This window comes from Ictidomys tridecemlineatus, chromosome 8, assembly GCF_052094955.1.
Source record: "Ictidomys tridecemlineatus isolate mIctTri1 chromosome 8, mIctTri1.hap1, whole genome shotgun sequence".
NCBI classification, from domain to species: Eukaryota; Metazoa; Chordata; class Mammalia; order Rodentia; family Sciuridae; genus Ictidomys; species Ictidomys tridecemlineatus.
In genome coordinates, this window is record NC_135484.1 from 140,672,537 (window position 1) to 140,692,137 (window position 19,601).

The following is a 19,601-nucleotide window of genomic DNA, read 5'->3' on the forward strand; positions in this document are numbered from 1 at the left end:
AAAACAGTTTGCTTTGACTGCACACACCTCTGTGCAAGACTTTCTCGCTTGGTGGGAGGCAGCCCATGTTCGTGGTTAAGATTATTTTGAGAGACCACTCTCTCTCTCTCTCTCTTAAAAATCACAAATTAGCAGTATTTTTGTTTCATTGGTTGAGGATGTGGAAATGTGGGATTGGAGAAATGACACGGGTAAGATTTGGATGTAACATGTTGAAAACCGGGTGGCCATCTTCCCCCAGCCTGAGCTGGTCACTAGGGTAGTTGCCATGAATATGTGTAAAGCCACTATCCGCTCTGCCCCTCTTTCCATCTTGGACACATAGAATTATGTCTTCAGAAACACTGCTACTTTGGATTTCTCTTTCCTGCGATTCTGCTTATTAGCCTAACCTGATAACTCCCGAGGGTTCAGCCAGTCACACATGTCACACATGTCCCTGTGGAGCAGCTTCCAGCTGGTTTGCACTGTTTTAGGGAGAGAAGCAAGACATCTTGAGAGCAGATGGCTTTCTGCCGTTAAGTCTAAAACACAGAGAGAGGTGGTACTATCACATCTAATGAAGAGGTGGTGTGCTTTGAATCCCCAGCTCATAAAGAGTGCTTTCCAGACCAGCAGAATTGGCATCAATGCAAGTTCTCAGGCCCCAGCCCAGGCCCCCTGAACCAGAAGCTCCAAGGGGAGAGACAGAACTCTGTATTAACTAGTCACTCAGGGGAGTCTGACCAGGCTATCCTGGAGGACCACTGGGATGATGGTTAAGAGCATGCATAACACTTGGGACAAATGGCCTGGGCTCAAATCCCAGCTCTGCATTTTACTAGCTGTGTGACAGTGAGCAGGCTACTTACCCTCAGTTTCCTCACCTGTAAACCTGTGCTGGTATTAACAGTATGGATCTCATATGGTATTTGTGAGGTGTTGACATATGTAAGAGCACTTGGAATAGTCACCAAGTAAACACTCCATTAGTGTTGACTACATTCATATCCTAACACAAAGTGATTTACACTGGCTGGTTAAAAATGAAATAGCATTTAGAATCTAGGTAACGAGGTGATATTTAAATCTTTAACCATGCGAGCATTGGAGTGAACATGGAGTAATGCCAAGTGGCATGAAATCAGTTAAGACTTAACCAGTTATATAGTAATGTTTGTTCATCCTTGCTCCCCATATCCATGAGTGAATGTGTAGCAGTTTACTAGGGTGCATAGTACTTCATTTTCGAATGTCCTGTTCATAGAGAAGCCAAGATGGTGGGGGTGGAAGAAAGCTGCATTTTCCAGTTTCTCCGTGGCTCAGAAGTGAAGCAGTGGGAAGACTGATTCTCAGTGACGGGAGGTGGATAACTGAGAGGATTTACTGAAATCCAGTATTGGACAGTCAGAGAGTCAGAAAGACCTAGAAATTCTGGTGTGTTGAAGAGAGGGCAAGAAAGAGGACATGGGGGCCAAATCTGTGTGCCATGTTCCTCCTTAGTGGCCCTGCCCTGTGACTAGAGTTCTTGGGATGTGCTGGAAAACCAGGTACACAACAGAGATCACATTGGCCCATCCCAGGATGTGTTGATCTAATCTCTCTGGAACAGATATCACCCAACCAAGTTCCAATCAGAACTAAATGGCAGCCATAAGAACATCCCATTTACAACTCCATGTCTGCCCTGCCCTGGGAAGACAGCTATCTATCTGTCCAGAGTTAACTGCAGTCGATGGTACTTTCCATTCCATCCTGCCTTGTAGTTGCCGAGAGCCATTTGAACCAGCTTTGATCCCAGGTCACTGCACATGGCAGCCTGATGAGTCATACAAAAAGAGGAAGGGATTAGTAACCTCTAGCCATTACTCTCCTTAAGGAGTGCATAGCTCAAGAGGAAACAGAAAGAAATGAAGACTGGCACAGGGAGTGAATATCCATTCTTGTCCACAGTTTCAACCACCTGAGTGGAGACAGTCCTTTTAATTTTTTAAGTAAGACTTTGTTTCTGCTGATTGGTTCATATGTATGTATGTATCTAAGAAACTTTGTATGCATATATATATACATAAGAAACTATAAACAGAATACACAAAAATTGGGGGACAATATTAAGAGATCTAGTTTAAAAATCATAGATCTTGAGAAAGGAGAAGAGATACAGGCTAATGGCGTACAGAACATAATCAGTAAAATAGTAGAAAATCTCCCAAACCTTGGGAAGGAAATGGACACTGGAGGCATTTAGAACCCTGAAGAGACAGGATCAGAAAAGAACCTTTCCATAATACATTATGATTAAAATACCAAAAATTCACAACAAAGAAAGAATTTTAAAAGTTGCAAGAAAGAAATGCTAAGCCATTTATAAAGGCACACCAATAAGAAAATAGTAGATTTCTCAGCAGAAATTCTAAAAGCTGGTAGAACTTGGAATGATGTGTTTTAAGCCCCCAAAGAAAATAACAACCAATCAAGATTGTTATATTCAGCAGAGCTATCCTTCAGAATAAAAAAATAAATAAATAAAAAGAAAAGAAAAACATTCAAAGATAAACAAAGAAATTCGTGATCACTAAGCCAGCATCGCAGAAGATACACAAAGGAATCTCATTAGATTAGTATATAAGAAAAAATAGTTAAAAAAATAGTAAAAAAAGGAATCTCATAGAATAGTAAATAAATCTCATTAGAATAGTAAATAAACAAATGAGGATTAATAACAAATCAAACATCAGCAATAAAATAAAATGACAGGAAGAAATACATAGCCTCTCTATAATAACATTGACTACATAGCCTCTCTATAATAACATCTTGTTCTTAATTCTCCAATTTTGACACAGACTGGCAGATTAGATTAAAAAAACAAGATCCAGTTGTTTCTAAGGAACATACCACACAAGCAAAGGCATTCAGACTGAAAATGAAAGAATGGAAAATGGTATTTCATGCAAATGGAACCTGAAATCAAGCAGGAATAGCTACTCTCATATTAGACAAAGCAAATTTCAAACAAAAATTGATAATGGTAAAGGGAACAATCCAAAAAGAAGATGTAACAGTTGTGCATATTTATGCTGTGAAAGTCAGTGCACCTAATTATGTAAAACAAATATTACTCAAAAATCCCTCAATACAAAAGGATCCTAGTACAATGATAGTAGGGGACTTCAGTAGACCACACCATACTCACTCACAGGTCATTCCAGGCAGAAAGTCAACAAAGACACATTGAATTTAAAACTTTCATATAGATCAGTAGAAATTAAGAGACATCTATAGAATATTTTATTCAGCAACAGCTGAATACACTTCCTTTTTGGCTGCTCATGGAACTTTCGTTAAAACTGGTCATATCTTAGGCCATAAAGTAACTCTTAGCAAATACAAAAAAAAATTGAAATAATATCTTTCATTTCTTCATATTGTATTCATGAAACTAGAACCAACAAGAAAGACTACAGAAACTATACATAGAGATTGAACAATATACTTTTTTGACGAGTGTGTCATTGAAGAAATTAAGGGAGAAATTTAAAAGTTCTTAGAATAAAAAAAAAATAGAGACACTATACCAGAATCTCTGGGATATAGCAGAGGCAGTATCTGAGAAGAGGGAATTTTATAGCTTTGAGTGCCTACATTAAAAAGATCTCATGTAAACAATGATATATCTTAGGATTTTAGAAAAACGAGAACAAGCCATCCTAAAATAGAAGGAAAGAAATAATGAAGATTAGAGATAAAATTAGCGAAGTGGAAACTAAAAGAATAATACAAAAGATCAATGAACCAGAGTTGGTTCTTTGCAAAAATAAACAAGATTGATAAGCCCCTAGCCAAACTAACCAAAAGAAAGAAGATGCAAATGTACAAAATTAAAGATGAAATGGGTTTATTAAACAGATACAACTGAAATCTAGAGGATCATTAGGGACTATTCTGAAAACCTAAATTCCAACAAATTGAAAAAATGTAGATGAAATGGGTAAATTTCTAGGCATATGATCTACTGAAACTAAACAAAGAGAATATAGAAAACCTAAACAAATCAATAATAATGAAACATAAGGAGGCTGATTCATAGTGGGGTAGGGAGGGGGAGCATGGGAGGAATAGGGCAGAGGGGTGGGAGGGGAAGGGAGGGGGCAGGGGGTTATCGAGGATGGTGGAATGTGGTGGACATCATTATCCAAAGTACATGTATGAAGACATGAATTGGTGTGAACATACTTTATTTACAACCAGAGATATGAAAACCTGTGCTCTGTATGTGTAATAAGAATTGTAATGCATTCCACTGTCATTTATTTTTTAAAAATCAATTTAAAAATTTTTTTAAATAAATAAATAAAAAAGAAAGGAAAAATGGGGTAGGAAGGAACATGAAAAGTAGAAGAAAAAATGGTAAGATAAAGCATGTAATATTATCATTTTAATAGCTGAAAAAACCTTGCCTAAATTTTAAGAGCTTAATAAAAATAAAAAGAGAAGCCAAGAACCAGATAGATTCACAGATGCATTTTACCAGATTTTTAAAGTAGAACTAATGCAGTATTCCTCACATTATTCCATGAAATTAAAAGAGAAAGAATGCTCCCAAACTCATTCTACAAATCCTATATCACCCTGATGTTGAAACTGAATAAAAGTATGTCAAGGAAAGAAAGCTACAGGTCAGTATCATTAATGAAAAAAGATGCAAAATATCCTCATTAAGATATTAGCAAACATTTGGTGAATTTAAGAACACATTAAAAAAAATCATACACCATAAAGTTGATTTCATCCCTGGGATTCCAGAATGATTCAACATATGCAAATCAATAAATGCAATACACTACATAGATAGAACCGTGAACAAAAACCAGGGGATCATCTCAACAGAAAAAGCCTTCAACAAAATTCCACACCCCTGAAAATAAAATAAAAACCCTGAAAAAACAAAGGCTAGAAGGAGCTTACCTACATCAAAAAGCTCTGTATGGCAGAATAAAAGCCAAAATCAAACTGAGAAAATGGAAAGCATTTCTCCTAAAATCAGGAATAAGACAGGGCATCTTCACCTCCTATTCTATATAGTACTTGAAATTTTAGTCAAAGCATTTAGGCAAGGGAAGAGGGATGGGGGGGAGGATATTAATAGGAAGGAAGAAGTCAAATTATCCCTATTTGCCCGATGATATCATAAATTTAGGATACCTTTAAGGATCCACCAGAAGATTTCAAGAGCTGATAAATTCAGCAAAGTGGGAGGATGCAGAATCAACATACAGAAATCAATAGCTTTTCTCTATACCAATAACAAGTCTGCTGAGAAAGAAATCAGGAAAAGAATTCCATTCAGAGTAGCTTCAAAAACGTAAAATGCCTAGGAATAAACCTAACCTGGGAGGTGAAAACCTCGACAGTGAAAATTATAGATCATTGAAGAAAGTAATTGAAGATGATGCTAGAAGATCGAAAGACCTCCCATGTTCGTGGATAGTTGGGTTAATAGTGTTAAAATGGTCATATCATGAAATGCAATCTACAGATTCCATGCAGTCCCCATTAAAGTAAAATGAAATTCTTCACAGAACTAGAAAAGAAGCAACCCTAAAATGCACGAGGAAGAACAAAAGACCCAGAATAGCAAAAGCAGTCCTGAGCAAAAAGAGCAATGGTAGATGAGGCATCATGATAGCTGACTTCAAATTAGACTATAGAATTATAGTGACAAAACAACTTGATGTTGGCATAAAAACAGACTAGGAGACCAATGCAATGTAATAGAAGACACACAGACAAATCCACACAGCTACAGTTACCTGCTTCTTGACAAAGGTGTCAAAGCATGCGTTGAAGAAAAGGTAGCCTCTTTCACAAATGGTGCTGGAAAACCGATTATCCATATGTCAAAGAATGAAACTCAATCCCTATGTTTCACCCTGTACAAAACTCAGTGTAAAATGGATCAAAGGTCTAAGCATAAGACCAGAAACTTTGCAACTGTTTGAAGTAAGAATGGGTGAAATGCTTCATAGGCAAAGACTTCCTGAAATAGAAGGAGCTTCATATCTCAAGAAATGAGAGTAAAAAAAAATTAAATAAATGGTATGGCATCAATTAAAAAGCATCTGCACAGCAAAGGAAACAATTAACAGAGTAAAGAGACAACCTACAGAAGGGGAGAAAATCTTTGCCAGGTACTCGTCCAACAGAGGATTAATATTCAAAATTTGTAAAGAACTCAAAGAAGTCAACACTAAAAACCAAATAACCCAATCAATAAGTGGACAAATGAACACACACTTCTCAAAGTAAAAATGGCCAGCATTTGCTCAACATCTTTAGCTCTAAGAGGAACGCAAATCAAAACTACCCTGAAATTCCATCTCATTCTGGTTAGAACTACAATCATCAAGAATACAAATAACAACAAATGTTGGCATGGACGCTGGGAAGGAACTCCTATACGTTTTTGTTGGGACTGTAAATTCGTACAGCCACAGTGGAAATCAGTATGGAGATCCTTAAAAAGCTAGAAATAGAAATACCATATGATCCAGCCATTCCACCCCTTGGTGTATACCCAAAAGAATTAAACTCAGCTTACTGTAGTAATACATGCATACCCATGTTTATCACAGCACTACTCATGACAGCCTAGTATGGAATCAGCCTGAGTGTCCATCAGTAGATGAATGGATAAAGAAAAATGTGGCATGTAAGCACAACAGTTTTATTTGGCCATAAAGAAGAATGAAATTGCCATTTGTGGGAGCATGGATGGAACTGGAGACCATAATTTTGAGTAAAGTCAGTCAGACTCGGATGTATGCGGTCTCTCCTATGTGGAAGCTGGAGAGAAAAAAGTCAGGAAGAAAAACAGAGTCTATGAAAGTAGAAGGGACACAATCCCATCAAAGGAGGGGGCAGAGGATTAGCAAGGATGGTGTAATGTGATGGACATCATTATCCAAGTACATGTATGAAGACACAAATTGGTGTCAACATACTTTATATACAACCAGAGATATGCTGTATAAGTGTAATAAGAATTATAACGCATTCCGTTGTCATTTATTTTTTAAAAAAAATCAATTAAAAACAAAAGAAAGTAGAAGGGAGACCATTAGGGTAGAGGAAGGGATTCAGGGTGAGGTTGAAAGAGGGGGTTGGGCAGGTGTTAGGAGTGAAATCCATCAAGTATATGTGTATATAGATTTGCCACAATGAAAGCCACTATTCTGTATGAATTATATATACCAATAAAAATAATTTTAATAACATCCTGTTCATTTTGTATCTTTCTAGTTGTAAAAGTTTAAATTCAATCTATAATACCTTACATAAGGGAAATGTAAAGAAGCAAGAGCTTGATTTATTTCATTTCCTTGAATTATTTTTTACTTTCAGTTTTAAAGCTCAGTTTTCCTTTGTGCATAATGAAATATATTCGTCAATAGATAAATGATGTCTCATATCTTAATTTACCATTGAGTCCAGGCACATACATGGCAAAGGAATGTGTTTTGAAAAAAAAAGAACAGGAGATAGTCACCATATCCAATATTTCTTAATATTTTAAACATATAAATCTTGTGAGATTTATATCTCACATAAATTTCAAACTTATAAATCTTCCTAGTAAAATGGTAGGCGGGAAACAGTTGTATTTTGACCAGGTGGTGTGATCTTTTTTGTGATGCTGGGGATTAAACCAAGGGCTTTGTGCGTGGAAGACAAGCACCCTACCAACTGAGCTATATCCCCAGCCCCAGGGTGGTATGATCTTAACGGCTGCACTTTATCACAAAGGATTAAACCCAGCCACCAGAGCTCAGGTGCCTGTGCCCTTCTCAAAGGACAAAGAAGACAAAAACACACTGAGTTTGGCCCATGGTGCTCTCAGCCTGTTGGAGTGTCCTGATGTGGGCAGGTGCCTTGGATTGTGTGACAGGAGGGAGCACACTGGGATAATCACACCTACCCAACCCCAACTCTGCAAGTCTTGGTGGGTGGCATGCTGGTCCGTAGACTTCAGCTATAGGGTAAAATTTTTTTAAAAAATTTATAAATCTTATCCAGTTAAGCTTATTAAGAATTTCATTTACTGGGATGATAACAATATGAGAAAAATCATGCCCTAGATTTGGGATAACATTGAGCATTCTCTGAAAGACACTGCCCTGTATTTGGAGATGGACACCTTGTTCATCATGCGACATGGGGTCTTGAGTTAGCTGAGAGCAAAATAATTAACAAATTCATTCCACATCGTACCTCTTTTGCCGGGCTAAGGGTACTCTCCTGTAATCCCAGCAGTGTAGGAGGCTAAGGTAGGAGGATCACAGGTTTGAGGTCAGCCTCAGCAATTTAGCCAGACTTCCGGTGATCCTGTCACAAAATAAAATATAAAAAGGGTTGGGGATGTAGCTCAGTGGTAGAGTGCCCCTGGGTTCAATCCCTAGTACCAAAAATAAATAAATAATTATATAAATATATCTTTCTGTTCAAAAAATTTTTTATGGTATACTAACTTAATAATCCAGTTGTAGTGGTGATTTGGCCAGATTAGGATTTTAGTGAAATATATCTTAGATGAGAACATCTCATCTCACCTCTGCCAAAGTGTGATTTAGAACAATCAGATGCATCATCTTTGCAGTCTGATTATTTTTTCTCCTTTTTCCCAGTGCTGGGATAGAACCCAGGGACTCCCACAGGCTAGTGTGATTTCTAACCCTTCACCTGCGGGTTGAGGATCTTAATGTAATTTCTGTGTCCACCTGACTTTGGCATTTATTTGCATTGGGTTTTGATCTCTTACTTTATCTGAGTCCTTGCTCCATATTGTAAGCCTGTACTCTATAGACCTCTTAACTCTACCATTTATGTAGGTGATGGCTAAGAGCCGGGCTCTGATTAATTTCTGATTGCCTCACTTAACACCCAAGAAAGTTGTCCGCAACAAAATGGAGTCACTTAGGTCAAACCCTGACATAGTAGAGCCAGGAAGCCAGGAAGAAGGAGCCCGAATGCACATATTCCTATGGCAAGAACTATCACAAGGAATCCCTGTAAACTGCAGTATTCCAGAAAAACCTCTTGCACAAGGATACTTGCCTGACAATGGCTGCCTCTGCCCATGAGCTAACACCAGCTCCAGTAATAAAGTCCCCATAACCAATGGTCTTTGGTTCAAAACAGCTTAAATGGACTACTCCATTTCTTTTAAATCCTTCTTCTCTTCCCGTCTTCTTTGGATGCACCCTGGCTCCACCACAGTGTGCATGTCTCAAATTGCAATCCCCTACAATTCCCAAATAAACCTTAGCTCTGAGAGTCGGTATCTCTGTTGCTTATTTCAAGTTCGCACACCTGTGTAACCTTGAGACCCTCTCTACTTGTCCTGAGGAGTAAAGGACACCATTGGCACCATGCCCCATGGATTGAAAGCACTCTGTAAATCTTGGTTGTTCCTCTGTCCCACTTACTTCATGTACCACTCCCTCCCCAAAAGAACTGAGCATCCTGGGTTGAGACATCTGAATTCAGACCACCTTGCTGCCATTGAACCAGAGAGTTTAAATCCTTCAAGGCCCAGCTGTTCGACTGCATGCATTTAACAGGTCTCTTAAGCAATGAGAACTCTGGCATGATCTCAGGGTACAGTCAGAAAAGTGTGCCATGGATGCAACATGATTTCCTGGGGGCCCCACCATGACTCCGTAGCAGAGTTGGGAAGGAAACTCGGCTCCCCCTGTCCACTGGTCACCATAAACCTGGTAGATTTAATTTTTTCCATGTCATCATTAATCTTTCTCAATTCTGCCCCACGTTTCACTTTTGATTCACGTTCTCCCTCTTGCATCTACACCCTCTTCTCTTTTCTCTGCTTTTCTCCTTTTTGGATGGTGGTTTCTCCTATAATAGGCTCCCATTTCCTTTATCCTAAACCCCACTCTTTAAAAATAAAAGTTCATTCCACTCCTTATTAGCGGGGCCACCCTCATCATTTGGATTGCACTTCTCTGCATCCTTATTACAATTCTTTAAAAATGAGGAAGCCGTTGCATGTTTGAAGCTCTGTAAATAAAAACTGATCCTCAGCAGGAGCTCCTTGCAGGCATATTCCTGGCTCTCGGGGGGCACCTGACATCAGAAAAGTCTCTCTGGGTCTTGATTCCTGAGAGTGCTGGCCAAATTCTGCCCCTCTGACATGAATCCGTTCTGTGCTTCCTTTGGGACTGGGGCTACTTTTCCCACAGTGCTGTTCGTATGTCTGTGTTATTTCTGGATGCGGGTCTTCAATGACCTTCCAGAATGGAATTTATGTGCCTCCACATCTGAACTTCAAAGCTTTGGACTGGCGATCCCCTCTTGCTGTTTTCCACGAATACCCCTCATCTCCTGCTCACAGTTGTTGCCCCAGACATGGGGGGTAATTTGTCCACAGGGGGTGTGACTCATCCGTGTCAGAGACAGCTTTATAGAGGACAGGCCTGAGGGTGACCCCCACCAATGCTGCTAAGCAGCTGAGTAAACTCCCCGTAGCTGTACCTACTGTTTATACTTGGGAAAGATGACAATAGAGTTTCCTTCTAACTCTAAGCAGCCAGGGAAGCAGGAAAGATGGTCTGTTTCCCATTTTAGAAATCGTAAGATTTTTACCAAAAATGTTTGCTAAACTAGAAACGAATTTCATTCCTTTGTCACGGGGTTGTCTTTGGTAATCTCAAAAGGCAGTGTGTCATTACGGAAAATTTTTTCCAGTCAAAACTACGTCTCTCGCCTTGTTCTTGTACCGGGTTCTCTCACTGTTAGTGTGTGACCTGGTCACATGATTGTCACTGAGACTCCAGAGTCTTGATTTCCCCAGTTGTAAAATCAGAAAATGATACTGCTCTATCTAGCTTTTAGGATTCTTAGGAGGACTGATTAAAAACAAGTAAACGAAAGCACTTTGTACTTATTTAAATGTACACTGTTAGTACTGTGATGCTCATCTTTGCTTAGGGTGAGCGTCTCTCATCCAAAATGCTTGGGGCCAGTATTTTGGATTTAGGGATACTTTTACCTACACAATGAGATTTCTTGGGGATGGTTCCCAAGTTGAAACACAAAGTGTATTTTTTAATTTCATAAAAACCTTATACTCATAGCCTGAAGGTATTTGCAGGCCTTCAACAAGACAACAAGTGCCTACATTCTATACAGAATTTTTGATGCACCTGTGTTTTGACGGTCAGGTGTGGAAATTTTCCAAATGTGGTGCATGTAACGGATTGAAAAGTCTCAGATATTGGAGCATCTTGGAGTTTGTAATTTTGAGGTTAGGGAATGTGTCAACCTGTTCTCAATTATAGTAAGATATTTCAGTAAACTGTTTCAAGCACTAGAGGATTTGAATCATTCCATGGACCAAATATCCCTCCCTGTGGTGGGAGAGAGACCCCGGGAGGTGAACTCAAATTGAGGTTATCCCTGAAACACTCAAAAGACGACTGCCCCCAAATCTGACCTCCCAGGACAAATAGGGGAGAAGAAAGAAACTGCACACCATCTTCACAAAGCCCCTGGAGTTATGTTAGTTGAAAACTGAAAAAATACAACACTGTTCTGCGTGGTGGTGCACATCTGTAGTCTGGGCTATCAGAAGACTGAGATGGGAGGATCACTTAAGCCAGGAGTTCAGGGCCAGCTCGGGCAACTGTCTCCTTTAAAAAACAAAAATAATAATAAAAAAGATTAAAATTCCCTTTGGCACCCATTGGAAGGAAAGGACTCGAAGAAACCCAGCTGTGAGTTGTGCTAGCATGAGTTTAAATGTCACTGAACATATACCCGAGTCACTCTGTCCATCTGCAGAAAGACTCAGTGCTCACCCTGCAACATTCTAGGGGCTTAACTAAAAGAGAAGGACAGATGACCACCCAGAATTGGGATTTTATAGGCAATAACAATCACGTGATGGTTTTCAGGTCATAATTTTTAAAAAAATATATATATATAAGCAAGTCACAACTTTGTAAATGCTCACATGGATCCTGATTTTAACCTCATCTTAATCCAGTTGCTCCCTGCTACTTACTTTCTCTCTGTAGAGTATATTCGACATAAAGGAAGTTATTAAGTAATAAATAGCTTCATCAATAGATGAAGCAACGCAATAATAGACTAAATGAATATTGAAACAAATGAGATGATATCAATTTATAATTTACCCTAATTTCAGAAAAGATCTGGCATGGCGGCAGCTGGAAGGCTGAAGTTGAGTGGCCTCCTCTGTTCAGATGACTCCTGATGTCCCTGCAGAGCCTTATCCCATGTTCATGCTTCTCATAATTGCACCATGCCCATATCCTACAAGGTGTCACACCAATGACTTCGACATTTTTTTTTTTTTATTCCAACACTATGACAGGACAGAGTGAGCTACACAGGACAGCTCTCGAGTCACGGGGCCATTTTGTCTTTCTTTCAGAGACTCTGACCTATTTTTGTTGGACACCCGTGTCGTGTGGGCCTCCGAAGAAGGCTGGCTGGAATTTGACATCACAGCCACCAGCAACCTGTGGCTGGTGACACCACAGCATAACATGGGGCTTCAGCTGAGCGTGGTGACTCGAGATGGTGAGCTGTGATTGTCCTACTCCCCAAATCTGGCCCACAGTCTTCATTCCTCTCTTGTCCAGCAGATATGGTGGAACCCTGGTTTCTAGTCCAGTTCTTGGCTCCAGCATCCTCATTAACTTGTTCCCTCGTGGCTGCTATGAAATACCCAAAGCTTCCCCTGCCATCTAGCAAGGACTTGGAAATGGGCTCAGGCCATGTCCCCCAGGATTCAAGATACAGGATGGGATCAGCTTTCACAGGGAGAAGCACATGGGGAGATGTTGAGACATAGAAAGGCAGGACCTGCCATTGAAATAAATGCTAGCTGTTGAGTGGGCTTGGGGGGGCCTGTAGGTCCCCTCTCCTCCTGCTGCAGCAAAGATTAGGATCCCTGCTGCTGATCCAGCCCGTGCAATAGCCTCACTAATTGGAAAAGAAATCAGATCAGAAAGAAAGAGTGAGCTCGTTGAATGACGAGCAGAAACAGGAGAGCCAGGCATCCACTCCACTCTGTGTTTGATTGTCATCTTTTTTGAAGGAGCATCTTGATTCTGCCCAGCCACAGTGAGCCCTCTGGGGTTGGAGAATGCACATTCTTTATTCTTAGCATGCAGGAGGCGAGGAAGGGTCCCTTGGTTATGTAGCTGCAAGGCTAAGGTTCCAGGACATGAAGAGCGGCGTGCTTTGGTTTGCATTAAAGGACTCCACATCAACCCCCGTGCTGCCGGCCTGGTGGGCAGGGATGGCCCTTACGACAAGCAGCCCTTCATGGTGGCCTTCTTCAAAGTGAGCGAGGTCCACGTGCGCACCATCAGGTCAGCCTCCGGGCGGCGCCGACAGCAGAGCCGGAATCGTTCCACCCAGTCCCAGGACGTGTCGCGGGTCTCCAGCGCTTCAGGTAGGTGTGACTGGGGGATGGGCTTTGGCCTTCATGACAACAGTGGCCGTGACACCTGCTCAGATGTTGAACAGCTTCTACTTGGAAGACAGAGTGACCTGTGGGTGTCCCATGGATGAGGGTAAATTGGAATATCTAAGTGGGTTCCCGGGCACTCAGTGCAGATCACTCACTTGTTACCCAGAGACTCAGGTACAGGCATGGTGCCTGTTTATCCAGGAAAGCCTCTTGTGGTTTGGTTAGACTTCTCCAGTCCTATTTTTGATTCCCATCAAAAATCATGGAAGCACCTCCATTTTTATTTCAAGTTGCATCACACCTGGAAGCTGCAAGGGACAGGTTGAGTATCCCTTATCCAAAATGCTTGGGACCAGAAGTGGTTCAGATTTTTTTTTTCTCCAAATTTTGGAATATTTGTGCATACATAATGAGATATCCAAGTGGAGGGGACCCAAGTCTACATACAGAATTCAGTTTTTTTTTTTCATGTATACCTTATCAAGTAGCCTGAAGGTAATTTCATACAATATTTTTTTAGGATCGTGCATGTTTTGACTGCAACTTGTCATAAGAGGTCAGAGGTGGAATTTTCCACTTGTGTCGTCATGTTGGTGCTCAAAACTTTTCAAGTTTGAGAGCTTTTCAGATTAGAGATGCTCAGCTTTTACAAAGAAACTTCTTTTGTTGTTGTTCACTTGTGTCCTATGGGCTTGCTCTTGGCTGGACGTGATGGGAAGTCAGCTCTTAGAGCCTTCTTACAGTGGATTTTATCAGCTCACTCCACCGGGAAGTACAGGGGATCTAGTTTAAGGCATGGCTGGTTCTATGGGGGCTCTGATGATCTTGGCAATCAATCAGTCTCTCAATCAGTCTATCTTGTTTTCTATTTTCCTTTGCTGGTGACATTTTCAGAAACACTATATACATTGGCCAGGAAGGTGACACACACTTCCTGGATTTTATCCCCCTTAGCAACCTCCGTCTCAGACTCCGAGTCCCTTTCTTGTGGTAGTTTTTGCAAAAAGCCATGTGCCCCTCCCGCTGGAGCTAGGGTATAGTCAACCTCGTTCTGCACAGAACACATGAAGTCCAGAGGGCAAGAGAGGGAACAGCCCCACTGCCCGGGTGTCAGTTCTGTGGTCCGTGAGAAACGTTGCTTCTGAGGCTTTGCCCCGTTTGGTGTGCCATGGAGCTCCACTTGTGGAGACTTGGAGGAAAGGGGGAGCAGAACTTCCCCACCGACAGCCAGTCACCTGGCTTTAAGTAGTGTCAAATCCCAACCCAGACATTTCTTGCTCGAGAGCCAGGTCTTGTAAGTTCTGGGTTTTCTTTGAAAGTTTAAATAGCCCCAGAATCAAGCATGAAGTTGAAAATTTGCAGAGGGATTTGGATTATTTGCAACCAGAGAACTGAACTTCCCTCATTGCTACCCTGTGACTTGGGACTAACTTCAACTGCCTCTGCTTCAGTTTGCTCATTTGTGAAGGGGAGATGACGAATACCTTGTAGATTTGTCAGGATTAAATGGAACATATTAGATCTGGTTTATCCTAGCACTCAAAGATCAGCTATATCTGTTTGAAGGAAATAGGTACTTTGAGCATATGCTGGGATCTCTTTCAGCAAAACACTGCTGGAAGATAGATAGATATTTTCCTGGTGGCTGTTTACAAATGTCACTTAAAGTGCCCAGAAAGAGTTAATGCACTTTCCTAAAGTACCCAATTTTTCTTTGGAAAGAAGTGTCCCCTAGATTTTAGGCTGTGACCTAATAAGCCGACTCTTTTCCCAGTCGCTTGGATGTGGAACTTGAAGATCTACCACCCAGTGTGGTGTGACATTTTGTTTCTTGTCATCCTGGTGTTTCTTGGAAGCATCTCACAGCATGGGTGTTCCTGTGTTTACCACTGGAAACAGTCAGGGTTGGGGTTTTGCAAAAAGAAGAAAAAGAACTGCTGGCCTCCCACTCTTCTCTGTGCACTTCAGAGGCAGCCTGCTGGATGGAGTTAATAGTCCCTTTTGCTTCGGGGCATGGTGACGGAGTCTGCCATGGCAGGCTTCAAGTCATTCATGAACTGTGGTCACTTTGGTACCCGGGACCTCAGACATGGAGGCATCTTTTGAAATGCTGATTACTCTTTAAAATGAAAATTTCATTTGATTGATTCAATGCAACCCCCTAATACACACACCAATTTTTTTAAATTAAGAAAACATGTTGTCCCTGATTGGGTTTTAGCAATGTCACCCAATTATTATTTTTCAAGTCCCTTTCAATGTTTTTTTTCCCCGATTTGATGCATTGAAATTAAACATGGATATTAAAGTTGGTCTAATTTATAATAAGTTGCAAGTGTCTCTGTTTTTTCCCTTGGTCACCTCACTCCCAACCCCCCCCCCAACCCAGTACTTCCAAATTTGCTCTGCTACTTTCAGAAGTCCAGGGCAAGACAGTTTAGACCTCCTGGTGTGGTTTGGATATGAGGTGTCCCCCAGAAGCTCACGTGTGAGACAGTGCAAGAAGGTTCAGAGGAGAAATGATTGGATTGTGAGAGTTTTAACCCCATCAGTGAACTAGTCCCCTGATTGGGATTGACTGAGTGGTAACTGAAGTGGTGGGGTGTGGCTGGAGGTCTACATTTGTATCTGGTGATTGGAGCCTCTCTGTCTGCTTCCTGCTTGCCATGTGAGCCACATCCTTCTGCCACACTCTTCCACCATGATGTCCAGCCTCATCTCCAGCCCTGAGGAACGGAGCTGGCCTTCTATGGATTAAGACCTCCAAAACCGTGAGCCCTCAAGTAAACTCTTCCTCCTCTACGGTTGTGCTGGTCGGGTTCTTTAGTCACATGTGTAAAAGCTCCGAGAAAACATTGCTGCAATAAAAGCTCCTCTCTCCTAAGACGCTCTTGAATGATCCAAGGAACCGCTCGCGTTTGGTCCCCTGAAGTGCAATTTTATACGTTCGGCTCTTTATTCTATTATTGAAGTGAACGTGCAGAGGAAGAGATTGCACTGCAGGAAGGGTTTTCCAGAAAGGTGGCCTTGCACGTGGGGAAATGGGCTCCCCAGGGGTAAGGTGGGGGGCAGGGGTTGCTGAACCTTTGTGAACCAAGTTGCTGAGATGGAGAAGTTGCTGACTCCCACGGGCTTTCTCCTTGTAGATCTTCTGGAAGGTTGAAAGAGGAGATTCCTTGGCCTCTGCTGCCCCCCTTCTTCCACAGTGTGTGCTCTCAGAGAATTGGTACTTCTCCACCAAAGCAACCACTTGCAGAAGCCCACCAGGGATGGTCTCATGTCTGGATAAAGAAGTGAACATCGCTCCTCAAATTGCCTGTCCTCGGGGTGAAACATGGCAAGGAGACCAGTGGCTGTTTTAGGAAGCGAGTTGTGTAGGCTTGGGGTCTGCAACAAGGGAGTAGCCAAGAGCCCATCTGCTGCCTCCCGCCACCCATCAAACTACTCTAACATTTGTTCCTGGCTTTCAAGCTGGGCTTTGCAGGCACATGCACTGGACAGGGAGTTAGGGACGTCTCCCTGTGTGGTTTTCATGTGTCCTTGCCTCCTGCAGCCGTCTACTCCCCATGACTGATGGATGCTGGTCCAGTTGCGCTCCTCCAGAGGGCCTGGACAGTACCGTTTACTGTCCTTATGCATTTCACTAGTGCCAGACCCAGCTGCCCCGTGCCACCCAGTGGAGACGCTAATGACCCTGGCAATTCTTTTCCAGCCTCCAGTCCTTAGCAGCCTTCTGGGCTGTGACACCCCACCTTTGGGTTCTTGAACTCTGGGCTTGGTTCTCACTCTACTTGCTGCTGTTCTCCCTCTTCCATGGTCTCTCTCAGGGTTCAGCATCTTGTCTCCTGGGTGACTGCGTTGGCCAATCCATCCCGAGGACCATGACAAATGGCCTTGAAGGATGATTCTGTTTGGTGGTTCTAGGTTCGTATCTAAGCTACTTTTCAGGATCTTTCCAAGGCTTCTCTGAGAAGGAGGAGGTAGTTTTAATGCTTTTTCAAGTCAGCTTGTGAGGCTGAGGTTTTCTGCCGTGTCAATCAAGTGGCTGCTGACACTGTGACTTGGAATATGTCATTGTCTGGTCAGATGGTAGTTGAAGATGTTATCTGTCACTTTTTTTTTTGTTTTTAACAGTGTGTTCAACTGGAATCATCTCTTTTGTTCTTGATGTTTATGTTGTTACGGCCCAGCTCTGCCAACTGTCGGAACCAGCAGCCCATCAAGACTCTGTGGCTAGGTACAGTGGTGCACGCCTATAATCCCAGCAGCTCAGGAGGCTGAGGAAGGAGGATCACAAGTTCAAGGCCAGCCTCAGCAACTTAGTGAAGCCCTGAGCAACTTAGCAAGAACTTGTCTCAAAAGAAAGGGGAGGGGATTGTGCTGGAGATGTGGCTTAGTGGTTAAGCACCCTCACGTTCAAGCCCTGGTACAAAATAAATACATCCTATGTGTCCCTTGGCTTGTCTGTCATTGCTCTGATGCTATGTGGGAGCATTTCTTAGCATCTTAAGTTCTCCCATTTCTTTCCTACCCACTGAAACTTGTATCTTTAAGATTTCCAGGGAGAACTGTGGCTTTGGTACAGTTGGGTATGCTGTTGACCTTCTAGTTGATAGTTCATCTCTTATTCCTTAAAATTCCCAGTTGGGAATGTTCAGTATGCTTCCAATGTGAGAAAGAGCCGGAAGTCATCTCATGAAGAACTCTTCATGAACTTGATTATGACTATGCAATCTTTTGCTATAGATTTCAAGGATCTGAGGATGTCAGCCTTACAGTGTCCCTAGTACTTGGTCATTGGCTCCCATGGGTTAGGAATGCCAAAGCTGAGTGGGTCAGCCCACCATGGACATCCAGGGCTTGGGAAGAATAGACATGGTTCGAGATTGCAAATTATAACCCTTTAGTTCACCAGAGGAGTTGGGAATTTTACTTTGTCATTTTGATCTTAAATTAAAAATTTAGAGCCTGAAGCTTGGCCTCCCAGAGTCCCGGTTAAGAAATAGAGTCTTGTTCATATCATTCTAAATGAGATCAAACTTAAGTTCTCCATGGATACAAATAAAGGACAGATGTGGAGTTGGTGATTCGAAAGGCAAAATCATTTCAAACCCCACGTTTATTATACTAAACTCTCCTTCACCATTAAGCCTCTTTAGAATAAGAGGAGTAAAACAGACTAGAACATTCCTTTCTAATTCCTCCCTAGGTGTATCCTTTGAAATTATGAAAATGACTTACAATGTTGAAATAGCATCCCTAACCTGAAAATTCAAAATCCAAAATTGTTCCAAAATCCAAAACTTTTTTTAAAAAAAACTTTATTTTATTTATTTATTTTTATGTCGTGCTTCGGATCAAACCCAGCGCCTCACACATGCTAGGCGAGCGCTCTATCGCTGAGCCACAACCCCAGCCCCCAAATCCAAAACTTTTTGAGCATCATGCCAATACTCAGAAAGTTTCAGACTGGATTTTTGGATTAGGAATACACAACTTTATAAAGACTATACAAATGTTCCAAAACCTGGAAGACTCCGAAATCTGAAACTCTTCTGGTTCTAAACCCTGGAAAAGGGAGACTTAGCCTTAAAGAGACATAAATGGGTGTTGTAAGATGCCTAAATAATTCACCAACTATGACCAGCACCTGAGAGGTTCCGGGGGCCAGGTAATAACTCATCTAGGAAGTGACAGCAAACAGAAGGTGCTTAGAACATACAGGGCTTAGAGCTCCCGCTCTGCGTAGGAAGCGTTTGGCTGTCCTTAAGGAGATTAGTTCCATAGAATTTTATGATCACAACAGAAATTAAGGAGACACCAGGGTCCCACTCTGACTAATGAGAGCCCTCTGACATCCTGTTGCCTCCAGTGCTCACCTTCCAGGTCATAAAACAAAATCTAGACTCTAAAAATCAAGCTGTGCCCACAACCTGTTATGAGATTATTGACACCAGAAATCACCCCCCCCCCGTGTGATCCCCTGGCCTCCCCTAGTGTGGGTGACACCAGGACCTGGCACCTCCTGCGTGTTCCTCAATAGCCGCATTGATTCTGCAGGGTCAGTGGGAGCCAGAGACTTGTTTCGGATCAGATGGGG

General features: G+C 41.8%; 1 protein-coding gene across 3 annotated transcripts in view; it reads left to right on the forward strand.

Annotated features, from left to right (window-relative positions):
* The window catches only part of Bmp6 (bone morphogenetic protein 6), a 163,238-nt gene that overhangs the window by 132,632 nt on the left and 11,005 nt on the right, over positions 1 to 19,601 (forward strand). For 2 of the 3 annotated variants that reach the window (XM_013359649.4, XM_005327483.5), the window contains exons 3-4: positions 12,455 to 12,603; positions 13,286 to 13,483. In XM_013359649.4, the coding sequence (XP_013215103.2) occupies positions 12,455 to 12,603; positions 13,286 to 13,483 (347 nt within the window). Of the gene's footprint in view, positions 1 to 12,454; positions 12,604 to 13,285; positions 13,484 to 17,635; positions 17,956 to 19,601 lie in introns of those variants that run through there. The other variant, XM_040282155.2, reaches the window with a different exon arrangement.